Source organism: the organism of the source record quoted next, unplaced genomic scaffold (assembly GCF_019419815.1).
Source record: "Pyrus x bretschneideri cultivar Hongxiangsu unplaced genomic scaffold, Pyrus_bretschneideri_v1 Contig24, whole genome shotgun sequence".
Classification (NCBI taxonomy): domain Eukaryota; kingdom Viridiplantae; phylum Streptophyta; class Magnoliopsida; order Rosales; family Rosaceae; genus Pyrus; species Pyrus x bretschneideri.
In genome coordinates, this window is record NW_025999546.1 from 3,640,032 (window position 1) to 3,663,187 (window position 23,156).

General features: G+C 37.9%; 2 protein-coding genes and 1 long non-coding RNA gene across 24 annotated transcripts; 1 reads left to right on the forward strand and 2 right to left on the reverse strand.

Moving 5' to 3' along the window:
* Nucleotides 1–3,451: 3,451 nt before the first annotated feature.
* Nucleotides 3,452–4,372, reverse strand: LOC103952096 (cilia- and flagella-associated protein 20-like; the record flags this gene model as incomplete). The annotated part of the gene is made up of 2 exons (XM_048586513.1): nucleotides 3,452–3,787; nucleotides 4,127–4,372. Coding segments are annotated over 2 exons (582 nt in total), but the record flags the coding sequence as incomplete, so codon positions are not given.
* A 5,534-nt stretch (nucleotides 4,373–9,906) lies between these two features.
* LOC103942472 (putative disease resistance RPP13-like protein 1) lies at nucleotides 9,907–21,095 on the forward strand. Of its 22 annotated transcripts, XM_048586277.1 has the most exons (19): nucleotides 9,907–11,799; nucleotides 11,935–13,872; nucleotides 14,065–14,235; nucleotides 14,341–14,485; nucleotides 14,879–15,015; nucleotides 15,153–15,597; nucleotides 15,724–16,037; nucleotides 16,202–16,372; nucleotides 16,819–16,990; nucleotides 17,088–17,320; nucleotides 17,449–17,668; nucleotides 17,871–17,995; nucleotides 18,109–18,326; nucleotides 18,409–18,500; nucleotides 18,584–18,725; nucleotides 19,488–19,662; nucleotides 19,769–19,914; nucleotides 20,165–20,299; nucleotides 20,434–21,095. In XM_048586277.1, the coding sequence occupies exons 1-2, from the start codon at nucleotides 10,005–10,007 to the stop codon at nucleotides 13,851–13,853; spliced, it is 3,714 nt and encodes a 1,237-aa protein (XP_048442234.1). In that variant the 5' UTR covers nucleotides 9,907–10,004; the 3' UTR covers nucleotides 13,854–13,872; nucleotides 14,065–14,235; nucleotides 14,341–14,485; nucleotides 14,879–15,015; nucleotides 15,153–15,597; nucleotides 15,724–16,037; nucleotides 16,202–16,372; nucleotides 16,819–16,990; nucleotides 17,088–17,320; nucleotides 17,449–17,668; nucleotides 17,871–17,995; nucleotides 18,109–18,326; nucleotides 18,409–18,500; nucleotides 18,584–18,725; nucleotides 19,488–19,662; nucleotides 19,769–19,914; nucleotides 20,165–20,299; nucleotides 20,434–21,095. The 22 variants fall into 22 exon arrangements, with proteins under 22 accessions (XP_048442234.1, XP_048442215.1, XP_048442221.1 ...); XM_048586258.1 differs by having other exon boundaries at nucleotides 9,908–13,872; nucleotides 14,332–14,485; XM_048586264.1 differs by having other exon boundaries at nucleotides 9,908–13,872; nucleotides 15,153–15,622.
* A 286-nt stretch (nucleotides 21,096–21,381) lies between these two features.
* Nucleotides 21,382–22,375, reverse strand: LOC108867581. The gene is made up of 2 exons (XR_007259196.1): nucleotides 22,007–22,375; nucleotides 21,382–21,908 (listed from the first exon to the last, which is right to left on the reverse strand). It is a non-coding gene; the product is annotated as an uncharacterized LOC108867581 (long non-coding RNA).
* Between the last annotated feature and the right edge of the window lie 781 nt (nucleotides 22,376–23,156).

A 23,156-nucleotide genomic window follows, 5' to 3' on the forward strand; every position in this document is an offset into this window, starting at 1 on the left:
TGATTTATATGATTGATGAAATCGTTGTTTCGCCAATGATGATTATGGTTAGACATTTTCAAATCTTATGGCCATGATAATTATGGTTGAAAATTTTCATATTTATGAAAGTCGTGATGATTTTATGAGTGGGAATGAAATCGCAACCCAAGGCTATGATTGGTTTAATATATAGTGGTGAATAATTGTGATTGGAATTCCAATGAATGTGGCTGGAATTTTTGATATGTGATTTGCCAATTCTGATGGTTTGGCTTGAAATTCTAATATTTATTTGACCAATGAGGGTTACAGCTGGAATTTATAATATTTGTTTTGCTAATGATGAGTATGGTGAAAATTTTCTGATGTTAATATCACTAGTGGGTGTGGCTAGAAATTTTGAGGAAGAATCGTGGTGACGGCTATGTATAGTCAATGATGGTAAGTGATTTTACCAATGCTTGTGGTCATTATGCTACCGTTTATCTAGCCAATGGTAGATGTGGTTTGATAATCTGGAATTTTTTTAGCCAATGAGAATTGCGGCTTGATGTTTGATAATTATTTTGCCAATGTGTATGTCTAGAATTCCTGATAATTATTCTGCCAATAAATATTGCTAGGAATCTAAGTTTATGGGTGAGGGTCACGATGATCTTTGTTGATTTATTTATTTTGAGCTTGAATAAACTCATAGGCTGAGGTTATGACCTTATTCATTATAAATGGAATGATGGGGAAAGTTTGTAATTACAAATTTGGTTGGTTTGGTTGCCAGAATCATGAGTATTGATAAATTCTTATTAATAGTGGCATTCTTTGTGATTGTGCAAAGATTGGTGTTGAGGTCGTACTGGGACGACGATGATTGTATTTGTGAGTTGAGGTTGGTCGAACTTGAGTTAGCTTAATCTGGTTATAGTCGAAATGTGAATGTGTTTGTGCATCACTATTTTCTTGAATTGTTGCATTCGTGGATAGTGATTTGATATTGGAAATTTCGAGGATGAAATTTATTTTTTTAGGGGGAAAGAATGTGGAACCCCGTTTCCAGATTTCACTGTTATAATATACGTATTTGTATTATTGAGATTTCATATTATTTTTCGAGAATTTATATTGATTTATTTGAAATTAGATTTCAATTAAACTAGTTACGAAGAGTGAAGTTTGGAAAATTATTTACTCGACCTTTCGAGGTTACAGGTAACGTTTTCGAATAGGACTCGAAGCCACGAGCGCATAGGCGCAAGCCGTTTAGGAGTTCGGGTTATAACGGTATAGTTACAGACGTTTGAAGTTGTGAAAATTATTTAATTTCCACTAGAGAGTAAAAGGCCTAAATTTTTATTTGGGTTAAGGGAACCGGCTAAGGGGATTAAAAAAAAAAAGGAAGGAATGAGGAGGAAGAGGAAAAAAAAGGGGGGAAAAGAAAAGAAAAAGGAAGAAAGAGACCTCCCCCTCCCATCCGTACACCCGCGCCCCCACCCGAGCAAATTTCGGCGATTTTCGCCATCTTTTCCGTTGAACAACCACCACCAACTACCTGCAATCTCTTCCACTACCTCACTTCTACCTTTCTCGCCCAAGATTGAAGGGTTTTAGGTCCAAAACCAAGTAAAAATCGTGCGGGTGACCCATGGAGTTTTGATGGTGATTCCGTTGTTCCGGTGAGTATCACCATGCACCATCACCCTTAATCAATTCCCCTTGGACCTAGGAACAAGACCCAACAGGTTGTAGGGGCGTTGGAACACCAAGGAAGTCGAATTGAAGAACACCCACCTTAGGGTTGCGGCGGTTCGTGACCAGTTTGGGGTGTTTTCTGGCCAAATTAGCCTTGGCGGTAGGTATAAAGTTTACTCTACTTGTTGAGATCTTCATTCTTGTGAAATTTGAGAATTTTTGGAAAAAGTCGAATTTTCCGATATGTAACATTTGATTTATGAAATGCTATTGGTTGAATATATTTTCGATAAGGTCCGTCACTTAAATATTCTAGTAATTGACGATCTTACCATTGAATTGACACCAAATTTTAGTATGTTATTGTAGATATGGTTTACGGACCTTAGGGTATTACTAGTGAAAATCTAGTGGGCTTATATTGGTTTGATAGCGACTTGAATATATGAGACATGATTATTATCTTAATTTCTTATATTGATATCAACTGTGATTAAGAATTGGTCTTATGAATATGATTTCTATTGAAATGTGATTTTATATATTTAGCCATAGACCTATGCTTATTAAATAGGATTTGGCTTGTGCACTGATGACGTTTGGGACATATATGTGTTTAATTATCTTTTTTAATAATGTGATTGATAATTATGATGAATGTTATGACAATTATGGGATTTAAATATTGTTTGATAATTATTTGGATATGATTACCAACTGTATATCTATTTGAACTTGGCAGTCTACCTATCATGAGATGGAGATGGAAGTCAGGAGATGAGTTAGGTACTTTATGGGATTTTAGTAGAAATAGTAATTAAGGGAATTCCTTGTGTTGGGCTCCATCTGACTTGATGCTGGTTGATATGTGGAATGATAGCATGTATGGGTATAATTATGTTTAATGTGTGATGATGAGATTGCACCATGTAGTTGTAGTACATGGATAGTCCTGCTTGGTATATCCGCAATGGGGGCACCATATATATTCAGGGTGATCATGCTTGGTATATCTGCAATAGGTGATCACTGCCTGCACAATGAGTTTTTGCCTATGGTCCTGCTTGGTATATCCGTGATGGGGGGCCATACGCATTCTAGAGGTGATGATGATTAGTTGTAAATGGTACATTTTTAGACGATGATATTTGGTATGGTTCCGTTGAGTGGTTCGGAACCCGAGGTTGTTGAATTTCATGGAATGGCCTAAAATCTCATTGTTTGAAGAAGTAGGTTTGGCCTAACTGTGTCACTCTAGCCTTAGTTATATATATATATTTGTGTCAATGGTTTCGAGAGTCTTATGAATTGAGTTAGAAAAGATGTTGGACGTCTGAGTGACTCCTTCAGGATTTTCTATGATTCGATTATGATTTCGTAAGGTATGAATTTAGAAGATATGGGAATGATTGTTATTACTTTGATCAAATTAATTAATTAATGTGGCTAGAGAATGGTTTTGTGTTTCGTTGGCCCTTAAATATGATGTATGTTGTGAATTGCGATATCATGATGTGACATAATGATTTATATGTTGGATGGGAGAGAAATCATGTTTTCATGGGGATTGGTTATGTAGCCTGAGTCGAGGAATTACATATTGTCAAGTTATATTGAATGATTGAGGAATAATATGCTTTTCTGCTTGAACTTAGTGGAATAAACGTCTGATTTTGTGATAATGAACTACGAATGGCTTGATCCCTATTTAAGGGTACGTAGGTAGTCTAACGAGGAGGTTAGATGCAGCTATAAGGTAAATGAAAATTTTCTTTGTAATTTGATCCTCGAATTGTGATTGCCACATTCCTGAGACGGGGTATGTGAGATATATGAGTATTTGGGTGACGTCATGTGTCCATCCTGGACATATGTCGGGATCGGGGCGTGACATGTACAACTTAAACTCCGGAGGAAGTTCCTCTTCGGAATACAAGCGGTCAGTGGAATATATCCTCCTCAGGCGGCAATTTGCATGAACCTGAACTCGCAATGTCTCCACATAGTTTGTTCCATAGGCTCTCCTCGTAAAATCAGCTAGATTAAACTGGATTTGATTCCAGCCATCATCCATCCTCAAGGGCATGGTGCAGATATATGGCTTCACTCGAGTTACAGCCTACAAACCAAAAATAAATACATAACCTCTTGTATCTTTCATCACTTTGACATTTCTAGAGCAGCAAGATCACTCCAATGGGAAGCATTATTAGTCACTGCGTTGTAAATTCAAATCAGAATTCTTCGACAGTCAAACTAATAGCACTTCAATAATAAAGAACGACGATGGATGTTCAGCAAACGTTCACCAGAACTCCTACTAATCCAAAACTTTACCTACCATTTTCAGTCATGAATAATATTAACAAAGAAGTAAGAATGAAACATGACCAATTTTATGCCAAATGAATCTCAAGGCAGTTGATAAACATCAATAAACATGGGCAAACTTACACACTTGAAAATTGGAAGCTCGAAAACGTCGCCTGACATTCTTGTCATCCAGAATTTGAATCTCAAATGTGAAATATTTCTTCAGATTCTTTACAATCATAACCAGGAACGGAAGTTTTATACTCAGTGTAGCTGATGGGTCTGCTGGGCAAGTAATGTACGTGGACGGGATGTTCGACCCAACTATTTCAAGAACATTGGATTGTATGTCTTCATCCTGTGGTCTTTTTATATGCCCATCAACAACTGCTCAAAAAAACAAACACATAATATCAAACCACCAGGCACAATTTACCCTATCTTCATGTCGATACCTCAAAGGCATGCGCCTAAATAATGACATGTCTGTAAACATTCGTAGTTCTATATTGGAAGGAAAAGTTACGAGCAGAAAAATATATACATATAGGTCTCTTCAGGTAGTCTCTGCAAATTTCTCTACCTTTTCACAAGACGTTTGTGTTACATGTGTACAAATATTAGAGCAATAATCTCATAGTTCTGCAAATATTGCACGAAGTCTTTGATTTTTTGATAGCTAAAGCTGTAGATGACAGCCACAAGAAGCTTTTAATTGAGGGGGCATCTATATGCTGCTTCAATCTTTTTCTGTTGGCGGCAATTTGCCCCTGCAGAAAAAGTTGAGGTAATTTTATATAGCGTGCATCAACCGAATTATAATTTAAGTGAATAAAAAAATTTACTGGCTATCTTAGGATAATAATATTACTATAGTGGTCAGTTTTTAGTTAATTTAGTATATTAATTCTTATGGATAATTTAAGAAAAGATATAGAGTGCTTGGAGTTAAAGAAAAACTTGATGTAGAATTGAGCAAAGTGGTGTTTTATGATTCATATAGTAGATTCCACCTAGTCTATGAAAGTCAAAATTTGCTCTAGATTGCTTTGTTTTGGTCAATTCTGTTAAAAAATTGTCATATATGCTGATGTGGGTTAAAAAATGTATATGTAAAACCAAACTAATTTTATGAAAATGGGGCCAAATTGTTAATCAAATCAAACAATAACGGCAAACCAAAATATTAATCCAACAAAAATATAAAATTCCATTGATTTCATAGAATTTAAAGCCACATAAGCAAATTTAATGGATGTTTAATGAATTTAGGAAAACAAGGCAAATATGAAGAGAGTTTTGAGTTTTGAGTTTCAGCGTGACATTCTACACTAGATTCTTCAGTATAAAAGATCCAAACATTGGATTTCCATTCCACAGGTTAACAAAGGATCGACAATCAATAAATAGCATACTCGTAAAATTGCACAACGATCCAACGATGTCAATTGTGAAAATTGAACGACGATACAATTAATTCAAAAATTGAATAATTAACTATCGCATCGAATCTCAACAAACGACCCTTGGATATAGGCTTTGGGGCATCGAGAACATCTGTCCAAAATCCATGTCACTAGAGTTGCCCACACACCACTACATGAGTCGCATGCGCGATGGCTTCCAGTGAGCGGAAACTCAGTTTTTCAACATAAACCAAACTTCAAGTAGTAAGATATCGACAAGAGATGAAAGTTTATACCTGCGACGAAATCCAAAAATGAAGGAAAAAAGCCAAAACCCTTAGAAAGCCCTCGGAAGGCCGTAAAAGGTGCAGCCATGTGCCCCGCCGTCGTCTGACGTCCAATGGACATCAGAGGTCGGGTTTTTGAGAGGGGTTTTACAAAAATTTCCCATAAAAATACTATAATACCATTTATACTAGAGTTCACGATTCTTTGTTCTCTGCCTTTCCCTTTTCCAAGTAAAATCCCTATTTCAATTCCTTGGGGCAACCTTCAAAACTTAAAGAAAATAATAAAAGATTCAAATTGGGGACCTCACTTGGAATTTTGGATAGTTTGTCAGAAATCTCCAAATCTACTCATCATCATCGAAGTTTCTAGTCCTCCGTCTCCACCGCTCATCATCATCAACGAACTGTCAAGCCACCAACACGGTGGCTTATGGAGCCAGTGAGTCCGAATTCGGAAAGATCAAGAGAAACAACCCGTCGAGTCCCACCGATTCTGCTGCAAGCAACTCCGGTCCAGTTGGTCGTCTAGTTGGTTGTGGCCCGAGTTGACGAACACTCCGATCTATACATTATGAACATAAGGCAAAAGTGAGTCAACCCAATTTCATAGAGGGAAATGGCTTACCACATGTGCTCCACCCTCTTCTCTCTTCCACAACCCCCAAATTCCCTCCCGCTCTCCCCTTCTTCTTCCCCGACTAATTTCCGACTGAGACGCTATGCAATTAACACCCAGAGGCTCAGTTTTCCTTCACTGCAATTTCAGTCACGAACCTCTATGCAAATACACCATGTATCTTTGCAAGACCCCGTTGCAGAATAAGCCCAGAATACTAAGGCCTGGTCTGGTACGGAGGTGGTTTTGAAAAGAGTTGATATCAAAAAAAGTTAGGAGCTGTTTTTGTTTTTAATAAATAATTAGCTTCAGTTTTTTTTTCACAGTTTTGGATAAAAAAAGCCAAAAACAAGAAGTTGCAAAATCCAGCTTTGAAAAACCGGTTTTTTTTCACATCTGTTTTACATAAAAGTTTACCAAACACTATAATACTGCTTTTTTTTTTCAAGAGCACTTTTACAAAAAAAAAGTTTACCAAATACTCTGCTGCTTTATTTCATAACTGCTTATTCTTACAGCACAGCAGAAGCAGCTTTTTTTTTAAAGCACAACAATACCAAACCAAGCCCTACAGCCTGGTTTGGTACTGAAGTGATTATGAAAAAAACTGTTATAAAAAAAAGCTGGGAGTTATTTTTGTGTTTGATAAACAATCAACTTCAGCTTTTTTTTCATAGTTTTGGATGAAAAAAAGCCAAAAACAAGAAACTGCAAAACCCAGCTTTGAAAAACCGGTTTTTTTTTTCACATTTTTTTACATAAAAGTTTACCAAACACTATAATATTGCTTTTTTTTTTTTTCAAGAGCACTTTTACAAAAAAAGTTTACCAAACACTCTGCTGCTTTATTTCACAATTGCTTGTTCTCATAGCACAGCAGAAGCAGTTTTTTTTTCAAAGCACAACAATACCAAACCAGCCCTAAAGCTCCAGAAATTGAAATATTCATAGCTCATTTGGAAATTATGGGTCTTTGTCGAAAAGCTACATTGGGTCAAAAGCTTTAATGGCTGACAGCCTGACAAATGATGTGAACGCAGTCGAGCAAAACAAATGGCCTTTGGATAACAATCCATCATCAAGGGGATCAGATTGCCTTTCAAATGAATGGTTGGAGTTAATTGTGGATGATGATTTTCGAGAACAAAGCTGATCTGAATACAGTTACTTCAGCAGTCTGGTTATGGATTCATCAGCTGCGGACGGAGTTGTATTAGATAGATAATGATGCCACCATTATTTGATTCCGGGGCAACAATCGGAGTCTTTATGACTCTGCTGGATAACCATGCTTTGATCCAGATATGGACACCATCAGATCCTTTAAATCTTGAATTTCCTACAATCTAGGGATAGGAGAGTGCAACAAGTAATCACAATGCAATATCTATTCCTAGATATTTTCTATCCTAAAAATGTCTATCTATATAAATACACCCATGTAAGGTTCATCTCTGATAACACAATCTAAATACTTGAATTCTCTTGTCCACTGCTTAAGTCTAAAATCATTCACTAACTTGACCATGGGAGAGTTTGGGAATTTTTATTTGAACTCATATTTTGTATCTTAACACCCAACTTACTTTTTGTATCCACATTGTATTTGATTTATCTATCATTATCTATTTACACCCAACGTATTTCCGAAATCACCCTTACTTATCAAAACTCAACTCAATCAAACTTCTTTTTACACCCAAGTCAATCTACTTAAAAATAAAAAATAAAACGCTAACCAATCCATCATCTCCATGGAGCAAATCCACTTCTCTCTCTCTTAAAAAACTCCTTCCATCTTCCATGGTTGTCATTCTGCAACCCCATCTACTCTTCCGTAGTTATCCAAACCTCTTCCTCTTCCTTTTCTCATCATTTGACATCTCTAAATTTCTAGAGCACTAATTAGCTTAATAATCGGTATGAGCTTCTGGTTAAAGTGTTTAATGAGTTTGGTATGTTTTAATTAAATAAGAATCTTCTAGCCTCTATATTCCTATCTGTGGTAGAAAAATGGGTACGTCCATGATAACTTTTGGTAGATCAATGAATATTTTTAACCATGGATATTTATTAGATACAAAAATTGCAGACAACAATTCACATTACATTGAACTGTGGCTAAAAAGTATATCGCTTTTGCACGTTTTATAGGCGAACTCATAGCTAAGCAGTTTTTATTATGGAGCAAAACTTCGGGAATTGATCTAACCTAGATGCATAATTGTGTTTATGTATTTTAATGATTAAACTGATAAATATTTCGACCATGTATGGATTTAATATCGTAGCATCTTTTAGCCTCTATATGCCACAAAAGTTGTGGACAAAAATTCAGAATACATAGAACTGTGGTTAAAAAGTATATCGCCTTTGCACGTTTTATAGGTGAACTCATAAGTAAGCAATTTTATTGTTGACCAAAACTTCAGGAATTGATCTAACTTGAATGTATAATTGAGCTTATGCATTCTAATGATTAAACTCATAAATAACTCAACCACATATGAATTTAATATCGTATTGTCTTTTAGCCTCTATATTGGTATCTGTGGCAAAAAAATGGGTACCTCCATGAGAAAATTTTGTAGATTGATGAATATTTTCAATCTGGATATTTATTAGATACCAGAAATTATAAGTCTATTCGCGAAAGTCTAAGGGCTGGTTTGGTATTGCTGTGCTTTGAAAAAAAGCTGATTCTGCTGTTCTGGGAGAATAAGCAGCTGTGAAATAAAGCAGCAAAGTGTTTGGTAAACTTTTTTGTAAAAGTGCTTTTGAAAAAAAAAAACAATATTATAGTGTTTGGTAAACTTTTATGTAAAACAGATGTGAAAAAAAACCGGTTTTTCAAAGCTGGGTTTTGCAGCTTCTTGTTTTTGGCTTTTTTTCATCCAAAACTGTGAAAAAAAACTGAAGCTGAATGTTTACCAAACACAAAAACAGCTCCCAACTTTTGTAAGTCAATGCCACGTACAATATTTGTTAAGACATATTTAGGGAATTGTTATTAGCGCTCCAAAAATCTCATTCTACACTCCGCACAAGTGTATTTTTCCTTCTAATTATAAAAAGTTTGGAGTGTCAAATGAGATTTTTGGAATGCTAATAATAATTTTCTATATTTATATACATTTTATTTTAGTTTGGAAGTCAACTTCCTTTGTTTTTCTTTCTTTATCAAGTTGGGAGTATCACTGACTGTGACCCTGTGCAACTAGTTGTTGGTTCGTTTTGAATAATCAATATTATTTCTTACAATGTCTTGGGCGTATGAATAATAGAAAGAAAACGGTCATGATATAAGCTAATAGTAGTAATGCTAATTAGTAAACAACTTATGCATGATGTTTGCTTATAACCAAGTGGCATGAAGGGACAAATGCATAGGTTTCATACATGACTTTGAATAGTATTAATAAATGCATGATGTTTCCTTATAACCAAGTAGCATGAAGGGACAAATGTGTATGTTTCATACATGATTTGGAATAATATTAGTCGTTGGGAGATTTTACATCAATTTGTTTTTGTATTTAATATGTATATATTAAGTTCTATTTTAGTGGGATTGCTCACCACCCCAAGTTGTGATAATGCCTTTTATTTATCAAGTAGTCTCTTTTCGAAACAATAAATCCTATTGTCTCTTATTCTTCCTCACCTCTAACAATTCTTCGAAGAAAAAAGAAAAACAGAGAGAGAGGTGAAATGGCAGGAGCTTTGATAGGAGAGGCTTTTCTCTCTGCTTCCATCCACGTGATGTGCGACAAGATTGGTTCCGGCGAGTTCTTGGATCTGTTTCGGGGGAAAAAGCATGATCGTTCGCTCATGGAGAAGTTGAAGCTGACGTTGTTGACCCTTCATGCAGTGCTCAATGATGCAGAGAAGAAGCAGATTGTCAACCCTGTTGTGGGAAGCTGGCTCGACGAGCTCAAACATGCTGTCTTTGATGCGGAGGATCTACTCGATGAGATCGATGCTGAAGCTTTGCGCTCCAAGGTGGAAGCTGAATTTCAAACTAAGAAAACCCAGGTGTGGAACTTCCTATCTACCTCTCTTAATCCTTTTTATCATGGCATGAATGGTAGGATACAAGAGTTATTCCAAAGGTTAGAACACCTCGCAAAACAAATTAATCTCCTTGGTCTTATAGGAGGTGTTAAGGGGAAAATTTCTCGAAGAACTCCCACAACATTCTTCGTTGAGAATGAATTTTGTCCTTATGGTAGGGATGGAGATAAAGACAAGTTGAAAACAAAGTTGCTATCTGATTATTCGAGTAGCAGCCACGTATCAATAATCCCCATATTGGGAATGGGCGGGGTTGGTAAGACAACCCTTGCTCAAGTCCTTTACAACGATGAAAAAATAAAAGGGCATTTTGATGTTACTGCTTGGGCATGTGTTTCCGAAGATTTTGATGCTATGAGGGTAACTAAAACCCTTATTGAATCAATTAGCTCAAAACCTTGCAGTCTTCAAGATAGCTTGCTTCAAGTTGAACTAAGGGAACAAGTGAGGGGGAAAAAGTTCCTATTTGTGTTGGACGACCTTTGGAATGACAACTATAGTGATTGGGATCTTCTAAGGGCTCCTTTTACTTATGGGGCGAGGGGAAGTAAGGTCATTGTAACAACGAGGAACAAAAGTGTTGCATCCCTAGTGCACACCGTGCCTATTCACTACTTGAAACATTTGTCAGATGAAGATTGTTGGTTGTTACTCGCAAAACATGCGTTTAGAAATGAAAATCCTAGTGCGAATCCAGACTTGGAAGAAATTGGTAAGGAAATTGCACGCAAGTGCAATGGTCTTCCTTTAGCTGCAAAAGCACTTGGTGGTCTCTTAGGTTGTAATGTGGATTACGAGGAATGGAGTCACATATTGAACAACAATCTTTGGGAGATATTGCATGATAAAGGTGTTCTTCCATCATTAAGATTGAGTTACTATTATCTCCCTACTTATTTGAAACAATGCTTTGCTTATTTCTCAATTTTCCCAAAGGACTATGAATTTGAAAAGGAAAATATAATTCAACTTTGGATGGCACTGGGTTTAATTCCACAAGCTGAGAGTGGTAAAGGATTGGAAGAGGTCGGCGAGAAATACTTTGATGAACTATTGTCACGATCTCTACTTCAAAGATCATTAATTGGGAAATCAAGTTTCATAATGCATGATCTCATTAACGACTTGGCTATGACTGTGTCTAGAGAATTTTGTTTTAGGTTGGATGAGGGACAGCCACATGAAGTTCCTAAACGAGTTCGACATTTGTCATATATGAGAGGAAGATTTGATATTGTTGCAAAGTTTAAGCCATTGGACGAAATTAAGTGTTTGCGCACCCTATTTCCCATGTCTTTAAGACCACACGAGGGGTGGAATGTGACCTATGTAAGCATAAAGGTTCTAGAGGACTTGTTACCAGCACTAAAATGTTTAAGGGTGTTGTCACTGTCAAGATATAAAAATATCACTCAAATACCTGATAACATTGGTAAACACTTGCACTTACGCTACATTGATCTCTCTTACACTGCAATTATAAGGTTACCAGATACGGTGTGTACTCTTTATAATTTGCAAACTCTATTGTTGTTCGGTTGTTCCTCACTTGTTGAATTGCCTGCAGACATGAGAAAATTGATAAATTTGCGTCATCTTGATATTGATGGAACTTGTGTAAAAGAGATGCCGGTGCAAATGGGTAGACTAAAAAGTTTGAGAACATTGACTGCTTTTGTGTTGGGGAAATCTACTGGGTCAGGTGGCATTGGAGAACTGGGGCAATTGTCGCACCTTCGAGGAAAATTCTCTATCTTGAATCTGCAAAATGTTGTCAATCCTATAGATGCCTTGGGGGCCAATTTGAAGGATAAGAAAGATCTGAACGAAGTAGAGTTGGCATGGGGTCGTGAGGATGCAAATGATTCCATAACAGAGAGACATGTACTTGAAAGCCTACAACCTTCCGTAAACCTGGTGAAGCTGACAATCAGATTTTATGGTGGAACTAGCTTTCCAGATTGGTTGGGAGACTTTTCCTTCTCCAACTTACAAGTCATGCGTCTCACTGATTGTAGTACTTGTTTGTGGTTGCCACCAGTTGGACGGTTACCCGTTCTCAAAGAGTTATATATAGAAAGAATGAAATCTGTCATGAGTATTGGTGTTGAGTTCTACAGGGGTAATGGAGCTTCTTTAATTCAGCCATTTCAATCTCTCAAGAAGCTAGAGTTTAAAGAGATGCCGGAGTGGGAGGAATGGCTACCTTGTCCAGGTAGAGGTCAATCTCTAGACTTTCCCCGTCTTGAGGAGCTGACTTTAGAGAAATGTCCGAAGCTGAGGGGAAACTTGCCCGATCATCTTCCTTGCTTGAGAAAACTTTCCGTGTCCGACTGCGAGGTTCTACATGAAAGGGCTACCAGAGCGAGATGGATACCGTGGTCTCTCATCGTTAACACGGAGTCCTTGATACAGTCTCTTGAAGAACTGCAGATAGTTAAATGCCCTGGTCTGTCGTGGTTACTGGAGACGGAGTCGCTTTCCTCGCTTTCCAAACTTGAGATTGAATTTTTTAGTCGCAGAGAATGCTTGCGGCCGCACTTCAACAATTGTCTTCAAAGATTGTGTCTCGTTAACTGCGCATCACTCTTGTCGTTCCCTAGAAATGGTCTACCCACTTCGTTGACATATCTTAAAATAGAAAATTGCAGGAGATTAGAATTCCTATCTCATGAGATGATGGCCAAATTGGCATCCCTTCGAGATTTGGAACTGTGGGACAGCTGTGATTCACTGAGGTCCTTCCCGCTGGGCGTTTTCCCCAAACTTTCAACTCTTGATATCTGGGGCAGTAAAAATCTTGAATCCCTTTCCATTGGAGAAGGGGCTGATGACGAAAATCTCACTCATCTCAACTATCTCTCCATCACAAAGTGTCCAAACCTGGTCTCTTTTCCCCACGGGGGATTGCCCACTCCCAAGCTGGCTTTTTTGTCAGTCTCGGGGAATGAGAATTTGAAGTTATTGCCCAACCGAATACACACCCTCACCGGCCTTCGAGATTTATGGATAGGCGAACTTCCAAATGTTGAGTCATTTGCAGAAGGGGGTTTGCCTCCCAACCTACAATCATTTCAAATCTATGATTGTGAGAAACTGAAGCCTTCAGTGAAGAATTGGGGTTTGCAACGAATTGTCTCCCTTCGCACTGTTTTGATCTGGAGAAGCGAGGTTGTGTTGGAGACGTTGCTCAAGGAACAGCTGCTCCCTATCACTCTTCACATACTCGAAATCTGGGACATGAAAAGTCTGAAATCTTTGGAGGGAAAGGGACTTCAACACCTCACTTCTCTTCAAGAGCTCAAAATTTTCAACTGTGTTAGTCTCAAGTTCCTGCCAAAAGATGGTTTGCCGGCATCGCTCTCTTTTCTGAGCATCACGGATTGTCCTTCCCTGGAGAAGCGGTGTCAGAAGAAGACGGGACAAGAGTGGAGCAAGTTAGCTCACATTCCTTGCATCGAAATAGGCGACCAAGTCATCATTTGAGATCTCAAGTCAAAGTGAGGTACGTACATGGCACCATTTTCATTCCATAGCCAAGATTCAGATTCTGTATAGTTTCATCTCAAGTAAAACGTGAAGGCATTATTCCAAAGGCTTTTGTAAATATGTTACATCCATCTGTAGAATCTATCTTTAATCATTTAGGCTTATGTATTAGTCAAATGTTAACAGTGAAATTCAACTACGCTTTCAGGGCAAAATTATGTCACCGCCGTGTTGGTCGGCTTTGCTAATGCAGATAGCAAACTTGGAATTGTAAAGATTGGATTATCTAAGGCCAATGATTTTAACGTCCATCAATTAATTGTCCATGAATGGTTCTCCTGCAGTGTGGCATGAATATGATTCTCCTTCAATTGGATAGGTAACCCTTGGAATGTTGTTTTACTCATTACTGCTTTATTTTCAATACAACCAGCATGCCTTCTCATCTTCTCTTCACGTTGCTGCCATCTTCAAGTGGGTGCAGATATGTTCTTTTTTGTACATACACAGCTGTTGCAGTGAGAACGGGTGACGATGACCACAAAACAAAAATGAAGGCCAGGTTTCTTTGGAGCACTGCCTGCATGCTTGCGCTTGTTGGAAGTCAGTACATTACGTTACTAGAGCAGGTGGGTAGTTGCTACACTACACATTTCACAGGAACGATATTTCATATGATGAACACTGCAGAGAACAAAAATTGAGATCCATTTCACTTTTGTTTCTTCAGAATTGTTTCTGAAAAGTTCATAACATGCTTTTTTCCCTTTCTAAGTGTGATAAAGAGAGACGGAGATAGCCAGAGAGACGGAGATTATATTCATTAATATAAAGAAAAAGTCCACTTGTTAACCGTGTGCGTAATAAAGTGAATAGCTCATGTATATGTTGATGCTAACTCAATCTATTTATTGGTTGGAATTATTTGAGAAGCTGAACGAATTAGGTTTCATTTTAAGATCCATTTGCTTGGTTACTAAAGATCAATCAATCGTTTATAATTTCACCATAATTGAATTTAGGAGCATTCAGATATGTTGAGCTGGGGTATGAAAAAGGAAAGCACTTGTGTTGGCATCCTATCGAAACGGATATGAGAAGAAACAGGATTTTCACAACTTAATGTGGAAATGAAGTGGGAGAACGCATCGATCTGAAGGTAAAGCTCTGTCTTCTTTCACTACTTTAATTGTCCACAAACCTTCCATGAATTTTTGTTGCAATGTCCTCATACTCTCCTTAAAGAAAAAGATCCTGCACTTTTATTTTTATCTGAAATTGTGCCTATTGTCACAGCCTATGAGCATCTTATTCTCTGGAAGTGATCCAAAGGAACTGAGAGATTACAGCATTTTGCTCTGCCATTGGGGATGTTATGAGCCGAAGAAACAAGGGAGATGGATGTCGAAAGCAAGGATGGTTCGCCACAAAAACGTATGGCTTCAAACAAGGTTTTAGTGACGTTTAAGATGCCCTCCATTTTTTTTTAATAGGAAACCAGTGTGAACCAGTGTTGGTTCACCAAGAAAACGAGGGAAGAAGAAATCACTTGATGGAAGCAATGATATGAACTTGGACGCATCTCCAAAATCTGATGAGCAGGAAACTAAGAAAACAAAGCAGGAAGAGTTGATGGAAATTTGTAATGGCAGCAGAGATGGTGCTGCTTCTATGAGAAATAAGGATGTCGATGCCAAGGAAGTCAGAAAGCATCTTAAAGTCGAGGATTGAGACTCAAGAGGTTGATTTTAGCAGCAGAGATGGTGGTGCTGTTGATTATAGATTTTTCTTTCTGAATTCATATTGATATTGTTGTTGGTTGGTTTTAGTTCTGTTTAAGAGGGCTTATGGTCTTGAGTTTTTGCAGGCAATGTGTGTTGGTTCACGTAGAAAATGAGAGAAGGAGAACGTCCTTGATCAGAGGATGTGAAGTACTCGGATGTAGCAAAGCAGGACGAGTTGATGGAAACTTGTAATGCAGCAGAGATGGTGGTGCTGCTGTGAATGAGAATGATGCCAAGGGCAAGAGCAAGGCTGTAAGAGGGTGTCGCAGGGTCATGGAATGCCTCGTTGAGAGCAGAGAGATAGATCTTGAGCTTCCCCTACCTCAGGGCACCATTAGCTGCTGAGGATATGGAAAATGCTCTCCAGTTTTTGAAGTTCTGTGAAACATTTAGCGAGGTAATTCTTACTTTTGTTCTATTATATATTTGATTAAATGTTTCTCTAAACTTGTTTTAATTGATTTTATGCACCGCATTTCTGTGCTAAAAACATTCCTGAACTTCCAAGTCACTTGAAAATTCCCCTGTTTATTTTAACTCTAGTGTTTTTAAATTGAAAAGTCCCAAGCTGAATCCGTTCTTCGAGAACTATCTCGTCAAGTGGACGAAGTGGATGGCCTGGACAGTACTCCATTGTTCGATTTCATAGCTATATGCTCTTCTTCATACAGGAGTAAGAAATCTGCCTAGTGTATTATGGTTATGCATAAAGTACAGCTCAACCACTTGAAGGTAAAACTCCACGCAATCTTTTCTTTGCCTCTAATTCTTGTGAAGGACTTTGATATCTTTTTTTATTTTTTTTTGTTTTCATTACAAATAAAATTTGAATTTCTCTGCAGAAGTTGTTTACTCAATATTTTAGGAATAAGCAATTCAGGAATACTGGTTCCAAAGTTTTCTTATTATTTTGCATCTTGGTACCCCTCAAGTGACCACTACTCTGCTCCCACTAAAACTTTCACATTGCTATCTTTCCTTGTCAAATCATGTCTAAATTTTGTTCCCACTTTCGGAGTTTGATTGAGATGATAAAATGGGAAATGTAGGGGAAATTGTGAAGGCATTATTCCTAAGGCTTTTCTAAATATGTTACATCTATCTGTAGAATTTATCTTTGATCATTTAGGCTTATATATTGGTTAAATGTTAACAGTGAAATTCAACTATGCTTTCAGGGCAAAGTTATGTCACTGCTGTGTTGGTCGGCCTTGCTGATGCAGGCAGCAAACTGTGGAACTGAAAAGATTGGATCTTCTAAGGCCAATGATTTAAATGTCCATCAATTAGTTATTCATGAATGGTTCTCCTGCAGTGCGGCATGAATATGATTCTCCTTCAATTGGATAGGTAACCCCTGGAATGATGTTTTACTCATATACTGCTTTATTTTCAACACATGCAGCATGCCTTTTCATTTTCTCTTCATGTTGCTGCCATCTTCCAGTGGGTGCAGATATGCCCTCGAGTTTTTAAAGGAAACCGGTGTTGTTTCACCAAGAAAACACTTGTATGCATCTCCACCATCTGTTGAGCAGGAAACTAAGAAAAGAAAGCAGGAGTTGATGGAAATTTGTAATGGCAGCAGAGATGGCGGTGCTACTATGAGCAATAAGTGCCAAGGCAGTCAGAAAGCGTCATAAAGTCAAGGAATGGCCTGGGAATATTGAGACTCAAGAGGTTGATTTTGACAGCAGAGATGGAGCTGCAGTTGATTATAGTATTTTCTTTGTGAATGCATATTGATACTGTTGTTGGTTTGTTTTTTAGTTCTGTTTAAGAGGGTTTATAGTCTCAAGTTTTGGCAGGCAATTTGTGTTGATTCAACTGGCAAACGAGGGAAGGAGAACGCCCTTGATCAGAGAGAAGATGTGGAGTACTCGGATGCAGCAAAGCAGGACGAGTTGATGGAAACTTGTAATGCAGCAGAGATGATGGTGGTGCTGTGAATGAGAATGATGCCAAGGGCAAGGGCAAGGCTGCAGGAGGGTGCCGCAGGTCAAGGAACGCCACTTTGAGAGCTGAGAGGTTGATCTTGATCTTCCCCTACCTCAGGGCACCATTAGCTGCTGAGGATGTGGGGAATGTTCTATTATATATTTGATTGAAAAGTTGCTCTAAACTTGTTTTTAATTGATTTTGTTCACCCTTTTTATGGGGTGTTAAAACATTCCTGAACTTCCAATTCACTTGAAATCCCATTTTCTTTTCTTGTTTCTTTTTACTCTAGTTTTTTTAAAATTGGAAAGTCCCAAGCTGAATCTGTTCTTTGAGAACTCTCATGTGGAGGAAGTGGACGGCCTGAACAGTTTTCCATTGTTCGATTTCATAGCTATATGTTTTTCTTCAACAGGAGTAAGAACTCTACCTAGTGTATTATAGTTATGTGTAAAGTACTTTTAGTAAGCTTTAATGGTGAAAATAATTCATGTGGTTTATGCCAACTTTATTTTCTGTTATGTCTCTAGAGCAAGCAAGCACCAACTGCTCATGGTTCCGAGATTTGGAGAACCTGATCTCCGCATCCAGGGTAGGGTCTCTAAGGTCGACCCTGTTATGAAAGAGCTGCCGCAGAGTGTTGCCCGTAGAGTGTTTTAGTGGAGGCGGAGATGGATATGATGCCTTAAGCTTCTCCCAGAAGCTTAGGCTTTTGAATTTCCTTTGTGATGAGGTTCTTAACACTAAAGTAAGTAGAAGATACATAATATGCAAATTATAACTTTGTAATTGTCCTGTTTACTGCGTTATGAGTGGCGAGATCTTTTCAGTCTTTCGTCCAGGCCGCCGATAGATTGAGTAGCAAAATAAAAGATCTGTCCAACGACTCCAACGTGAAAGGTTTGCTCTACCAAAGAATAAGGTCATATGGCAATCTTTGAGGCAAGCATCTTTCGGTGCCAACAAGGAGTTCTGTTTTTAACTAAATCAATCATATATGTGCAGGATAGAGATCCCCAAGCTAAGAGAACCATTACAGATAGTGGGAATGCTGTCCCGGAGTTGGACTGCATTGTTTCAGTACTCATAAGGGAGGCTGCTGACGCTCCCACGGAGGTGGTCGATGCTATGGCCATGATACCGGAAGGTAAATTCCCATTTCTAACATCTTCATCCTTTCAATTACCCTTCTTGCTTTCTATAATTGATGTTAAAACTATTGTTAAGGATCAATATCTGAGATGTTTTTCCATTTGGTTGAAATGCTTTTCATATTTTGGTTCGTCATGAAAATCTGGTTAAACATGCTTGTGCTAAAATTGTTTTGACTTATTTTTAGGTTCCACTGAGACCCATGCTTGTTTTCTTATATCACTTGTTAATTTATAGTATCTTCAACTTTGAATTTAGGGTATCTTCTTGAGACGAGGTACGAAAAAGGAATGCACTCGAATTGACATTTGCATTCAACATCGATGAGAATAAACAAGCATTTTTTTTAATTTGATGATGAAACTCCAAGCAATCTTTTCTTTGCCTCTAATTCTTGTGTGTGGACTTATATATCTTTTTTGTTTCTTTTTCTCAAGTAAAATTTGAACTTCTCAACGGGAGTTATTTACTCAATATTTTAGGAATAAGCAATTCCCGAAAACTGGTTCCAAAAATTTCTTGTTACTTTGCATCTTGGTACACCTCAAGTGATTACTACTTTGCTCCCACTAAAACTTTCACATTGCTCTCTAAATTTTGTTCCCCCTTTCAGAGTTTGATTGCGATGATAAACTGGGAAAAGTAAGGGAAAATGTGAAGGCATTATTCCTAAGGCTTTTGTAAATATGTTACATCTGTATGTAGAATTGAGGCTAATTAGTCGAGTGTTAACAGTGAAATTCAACTATGCTTGCAGGGCAAAATTATTTCACTACCATGTTTCTCGGCTTTGCTGATATGGATAGCAAACTGTGGAACTGTTGTAAATATTGGATTATCTAAGGCCAACGATTTTAGCGTCCATCAATTAGTTGTCCATGAATGGTTCTCCTGCAGTCTGGCATGAATATGATTCTCCTCCAATTGGATAGGTAACCCCTGGAATGATGTTTTACTCTTATAGTGCTTTATTTTCAATACAAGCAACATGCGTTTTCATCTTCTCTTCATGTCGCTGCCATCTTCGAGTGGGTGCAGATATGTTCTTTTTGTACATACACAGCTGTTGAAGTGAGAATGGGTGACGAACAGCACACGAAAAAAAAAAAAAAGAGAGGTTTCTTTGTAGCACTGCCCTCATGCCTGTGCTTGTTGGAAGTCAGTACATTATGTTACTAGAACAGGTGGGTTGTTGCTGCACTACACATTTCACAGGAACGATATTTCATATATTGAACACTGCAGATAACAAAAATTGAGTTCCATTTCACTTTTGTTTCTTCAGAATTGTTTATGAAAAGTCGATAAATAAACAACTTTTCTAAGATCGATCAATCATTTATAAGACCACTAAATAAATAAACAGAATTGTTTCCTCATGCTTGTTTTATAAGATCAATCAATTGGTTATAATTTCACCATATTTGAATTTAGGAGTATTCGTATATGTTGAGCTGGGGTATCAAAAAGGAAAGCACTTGTGTTGGCATCTTCTCGAAACGGATGAGAAGAAACAAGATTTTCACAATTTGATGTGGAAATAAAGTGGGAGAACGTATCGATCTGAAGGTAAAGCTCCGTCGTCTTTCACTGCAATAACTGTACACAAACCTTCCATGAATTTTTGTTGGAATGTCCACATACTCTCCTTAAAGAAAAAGATCCTGCACTTTATTTGTCTGAAATTGTGCCTATTGTCACAGCCTATGAGCATCTTATTCTCTGGAAGTGATCCAGAGGAACTGAGAGATTACAGCATTTAACTCTACCATGGGGATGTTATGAGCCGAAGAAACAAGGGGAGATGGATGTCAAAAGCAAGGATGGTTCACCGCAAAAATGTATGGCTTCAAATAAGGTTTTGGTGACATTTAAGCAGGTTTGTGCCCTTGAGTTTTGATAGGAAACCGGCGTTGGTTCACCAAGCAAACGAGGGAAGGAGAAGTCTCTTGGTGGAAGCAAAGATATGAACTTGGATGCATCTCCGAAATCTGATGACATTGCTGTTGATATTGTTCAAAGCTTCTTCCCCAATACTGCTACTTGCATCTCTGCTCAGTGGATCATTAAGCCTGCACTGCTGTTACTTTTCATCTTATTCTGCACTGGTGCTACTTTCCCATCAAATACAAACACTCGGGAAGCTTTTTTTATATAAATGTGTAGAAAAATCATGTAATATCTGTTATAGATGGTTCATTTCATGGTCCGAAAGCATTCATTCTTGTCAAGAACACAGCACTTGACAATTGAAAATCGGTAATACATCTTTAGATGAATACTGCAGATGAACTGTTATGAACATATTGTTCTTTTCATCATCATTAGTTATTTCTGAAAAATTGAAGGGTTCTCTCTTCTGTTATATTGTTCTCGCTTTATTAAGAGGGAGTGTGCAGAAAGTGAAAAATTGTGCAGAAATTGCCTTTGGCATTGGCAAAAGAGTTTAGGGGGAACAATAAAACCGCGAGGCGAAACAACAATTGACGTTAACAAAATAAGTTCGAAAAAGGGACCAGAATTAAACAAATTAAGCACACTCAGAACTTCGGGACTTCACTCGTACATTTGTAGTATCACTATGAATAATTGCAAATAAGGGAAGGGCGGGGCAGGGCAGGGGAGGAGAAGAGAGATGGGAAGAAACAGAGTAAATGAAACAAGCAAACATTACAGTTAGTTCTGCTTCATGCTTATATTTGATTTGGATCCACACAAATTACTCTCTGCATAAAATATGCTCTGTTACAACTTAGTTGTTTCTTTATTGTTTTTGAAAAGCCACACTAGCACAAATTACAATCTGAAAAAGTCTCAAAATCCAGCTCCAATGCTTTCGATCCCTCCTTTGTTGCATCATATCACGCTTTCTGTGCAGCACAAACATTATAGTCAATGAGTGGACATCAAACAACAAGGTACAGAAGCATGATTACGAGCATTAGAATACCGGATCAATCTAAAACTCGGGAGGAAGTTCCTCTTCGGAGTACAAGCGGTCAGAGAAATGTATCCTCCTCAGACGGCAATTTGCATGAACCTGAACTCGCAACGTCTCCACATAGTTTGTTCCATGGGCTCTCCTGACAAAATCAGTTAGATTAAACTGGATTTGATTCCAGCCATCATCCATCCTCAGCGGCATAGTGCAGATATACGGCTTCACTGGAGTTCCAGCCTACAAAACAAAAATAAATACATAGCCTCTTGTATCTTTTATCACATTGACATTTCTAGAGCAGCAAGATCACTCCAATGCGGAGCATTATTAGTCACCGTGTTATAAATTCAAATCAGAATTCCTCGGCAGTCGAGCTAATAGCACTTCAATAATGAAGAACGACAACGATAGATGTTCAGTAAAACATAAGAAGCATAAACGCTTAGACTAGTTTGCGACAAGGACAGATGTTCATTAAAACACCGGTATGACCGATTTAATGCCAAATGAATCTTAAAAGGCAACCATAAACGCTGAGACTTGTTTGTGATCTTGTGGTCTTTTTATATGCCCGTCAACAACTGCTCAACAAAACAAACACATCCATATACAGTTGTTGATTAACGATCACAATTGAGTCCAAAATCACATTTCTTTCAAATTTAGGAATTGATCAAGTGGAACTACATGTTACTCACTTTTGATGTAACTAACTTGAGATGTTTCAGGTAATTCAGCAGAGTGGATTTTTTTGGTCACTAGCCTCTGTTGAAATATCCAGAGGGAGTTGTTGGAAAGCAGGCCCGTACCACCACTTGGTCGGTGGGTTCTCTTGGCCCCACGCGATTATGGTGGGTTCTTTGGCACCACATGTAGGGTAAGTCTCATTGGCTCTGTGTGTTTGCTCGATAATTCAATACGTATACTACATTTGGCACGCTGATGAGACTTACCCTACATGTGGTGCCAAAGAACCCACCATAATCGCGTGGGGCCAAGAGAGACTAGTGAACATACAACTTAGGCAAAGACTGATTGGTAAAATGTGCTCATTTGTTTGTAACCTAATCAAGTTTTAGAAGCTGATAAAAGCTTAAGGAGTGCTACCTAGAATTATGCCAAAAGTATGCATGACGATGTCTCTGTAAACATTCGTATTTCTAGATTGGAACGAAAAAAATACGATTAGACAAGTATATCTAGGTCCCATCAGGCAGTGTCTGCAAATTTCTCTATTTTTCACAAGACATTTGTTACAGTAATACAAATACTGGACTAATAATCTCTGTACTTACTTCAAATTAAACAATACACATTTAAAGATGGAGTATTATTTCATAGAGTTCTGCGAATATTGCGCAATGTCCTTATCTGATTTTTTGACAGCTGAAGCTGCAGATGACAGCCACAAGAAGCTTTTAATTGAGGTGACATATATGTTGCTTCAATCTTTTTCTATGGTGGCATTTTGCCCCTGCAGCAAAA

Excerpts from the sequence above, each read along its gene's own strand:
- LOC103942472 (XM_048586258.1), top strand. The coding sequence starts at position 10,005 with ATGGCAGGAGCTTTGATAGGAGAGGCTTTTCTCTCTGCTTCCATCCAC.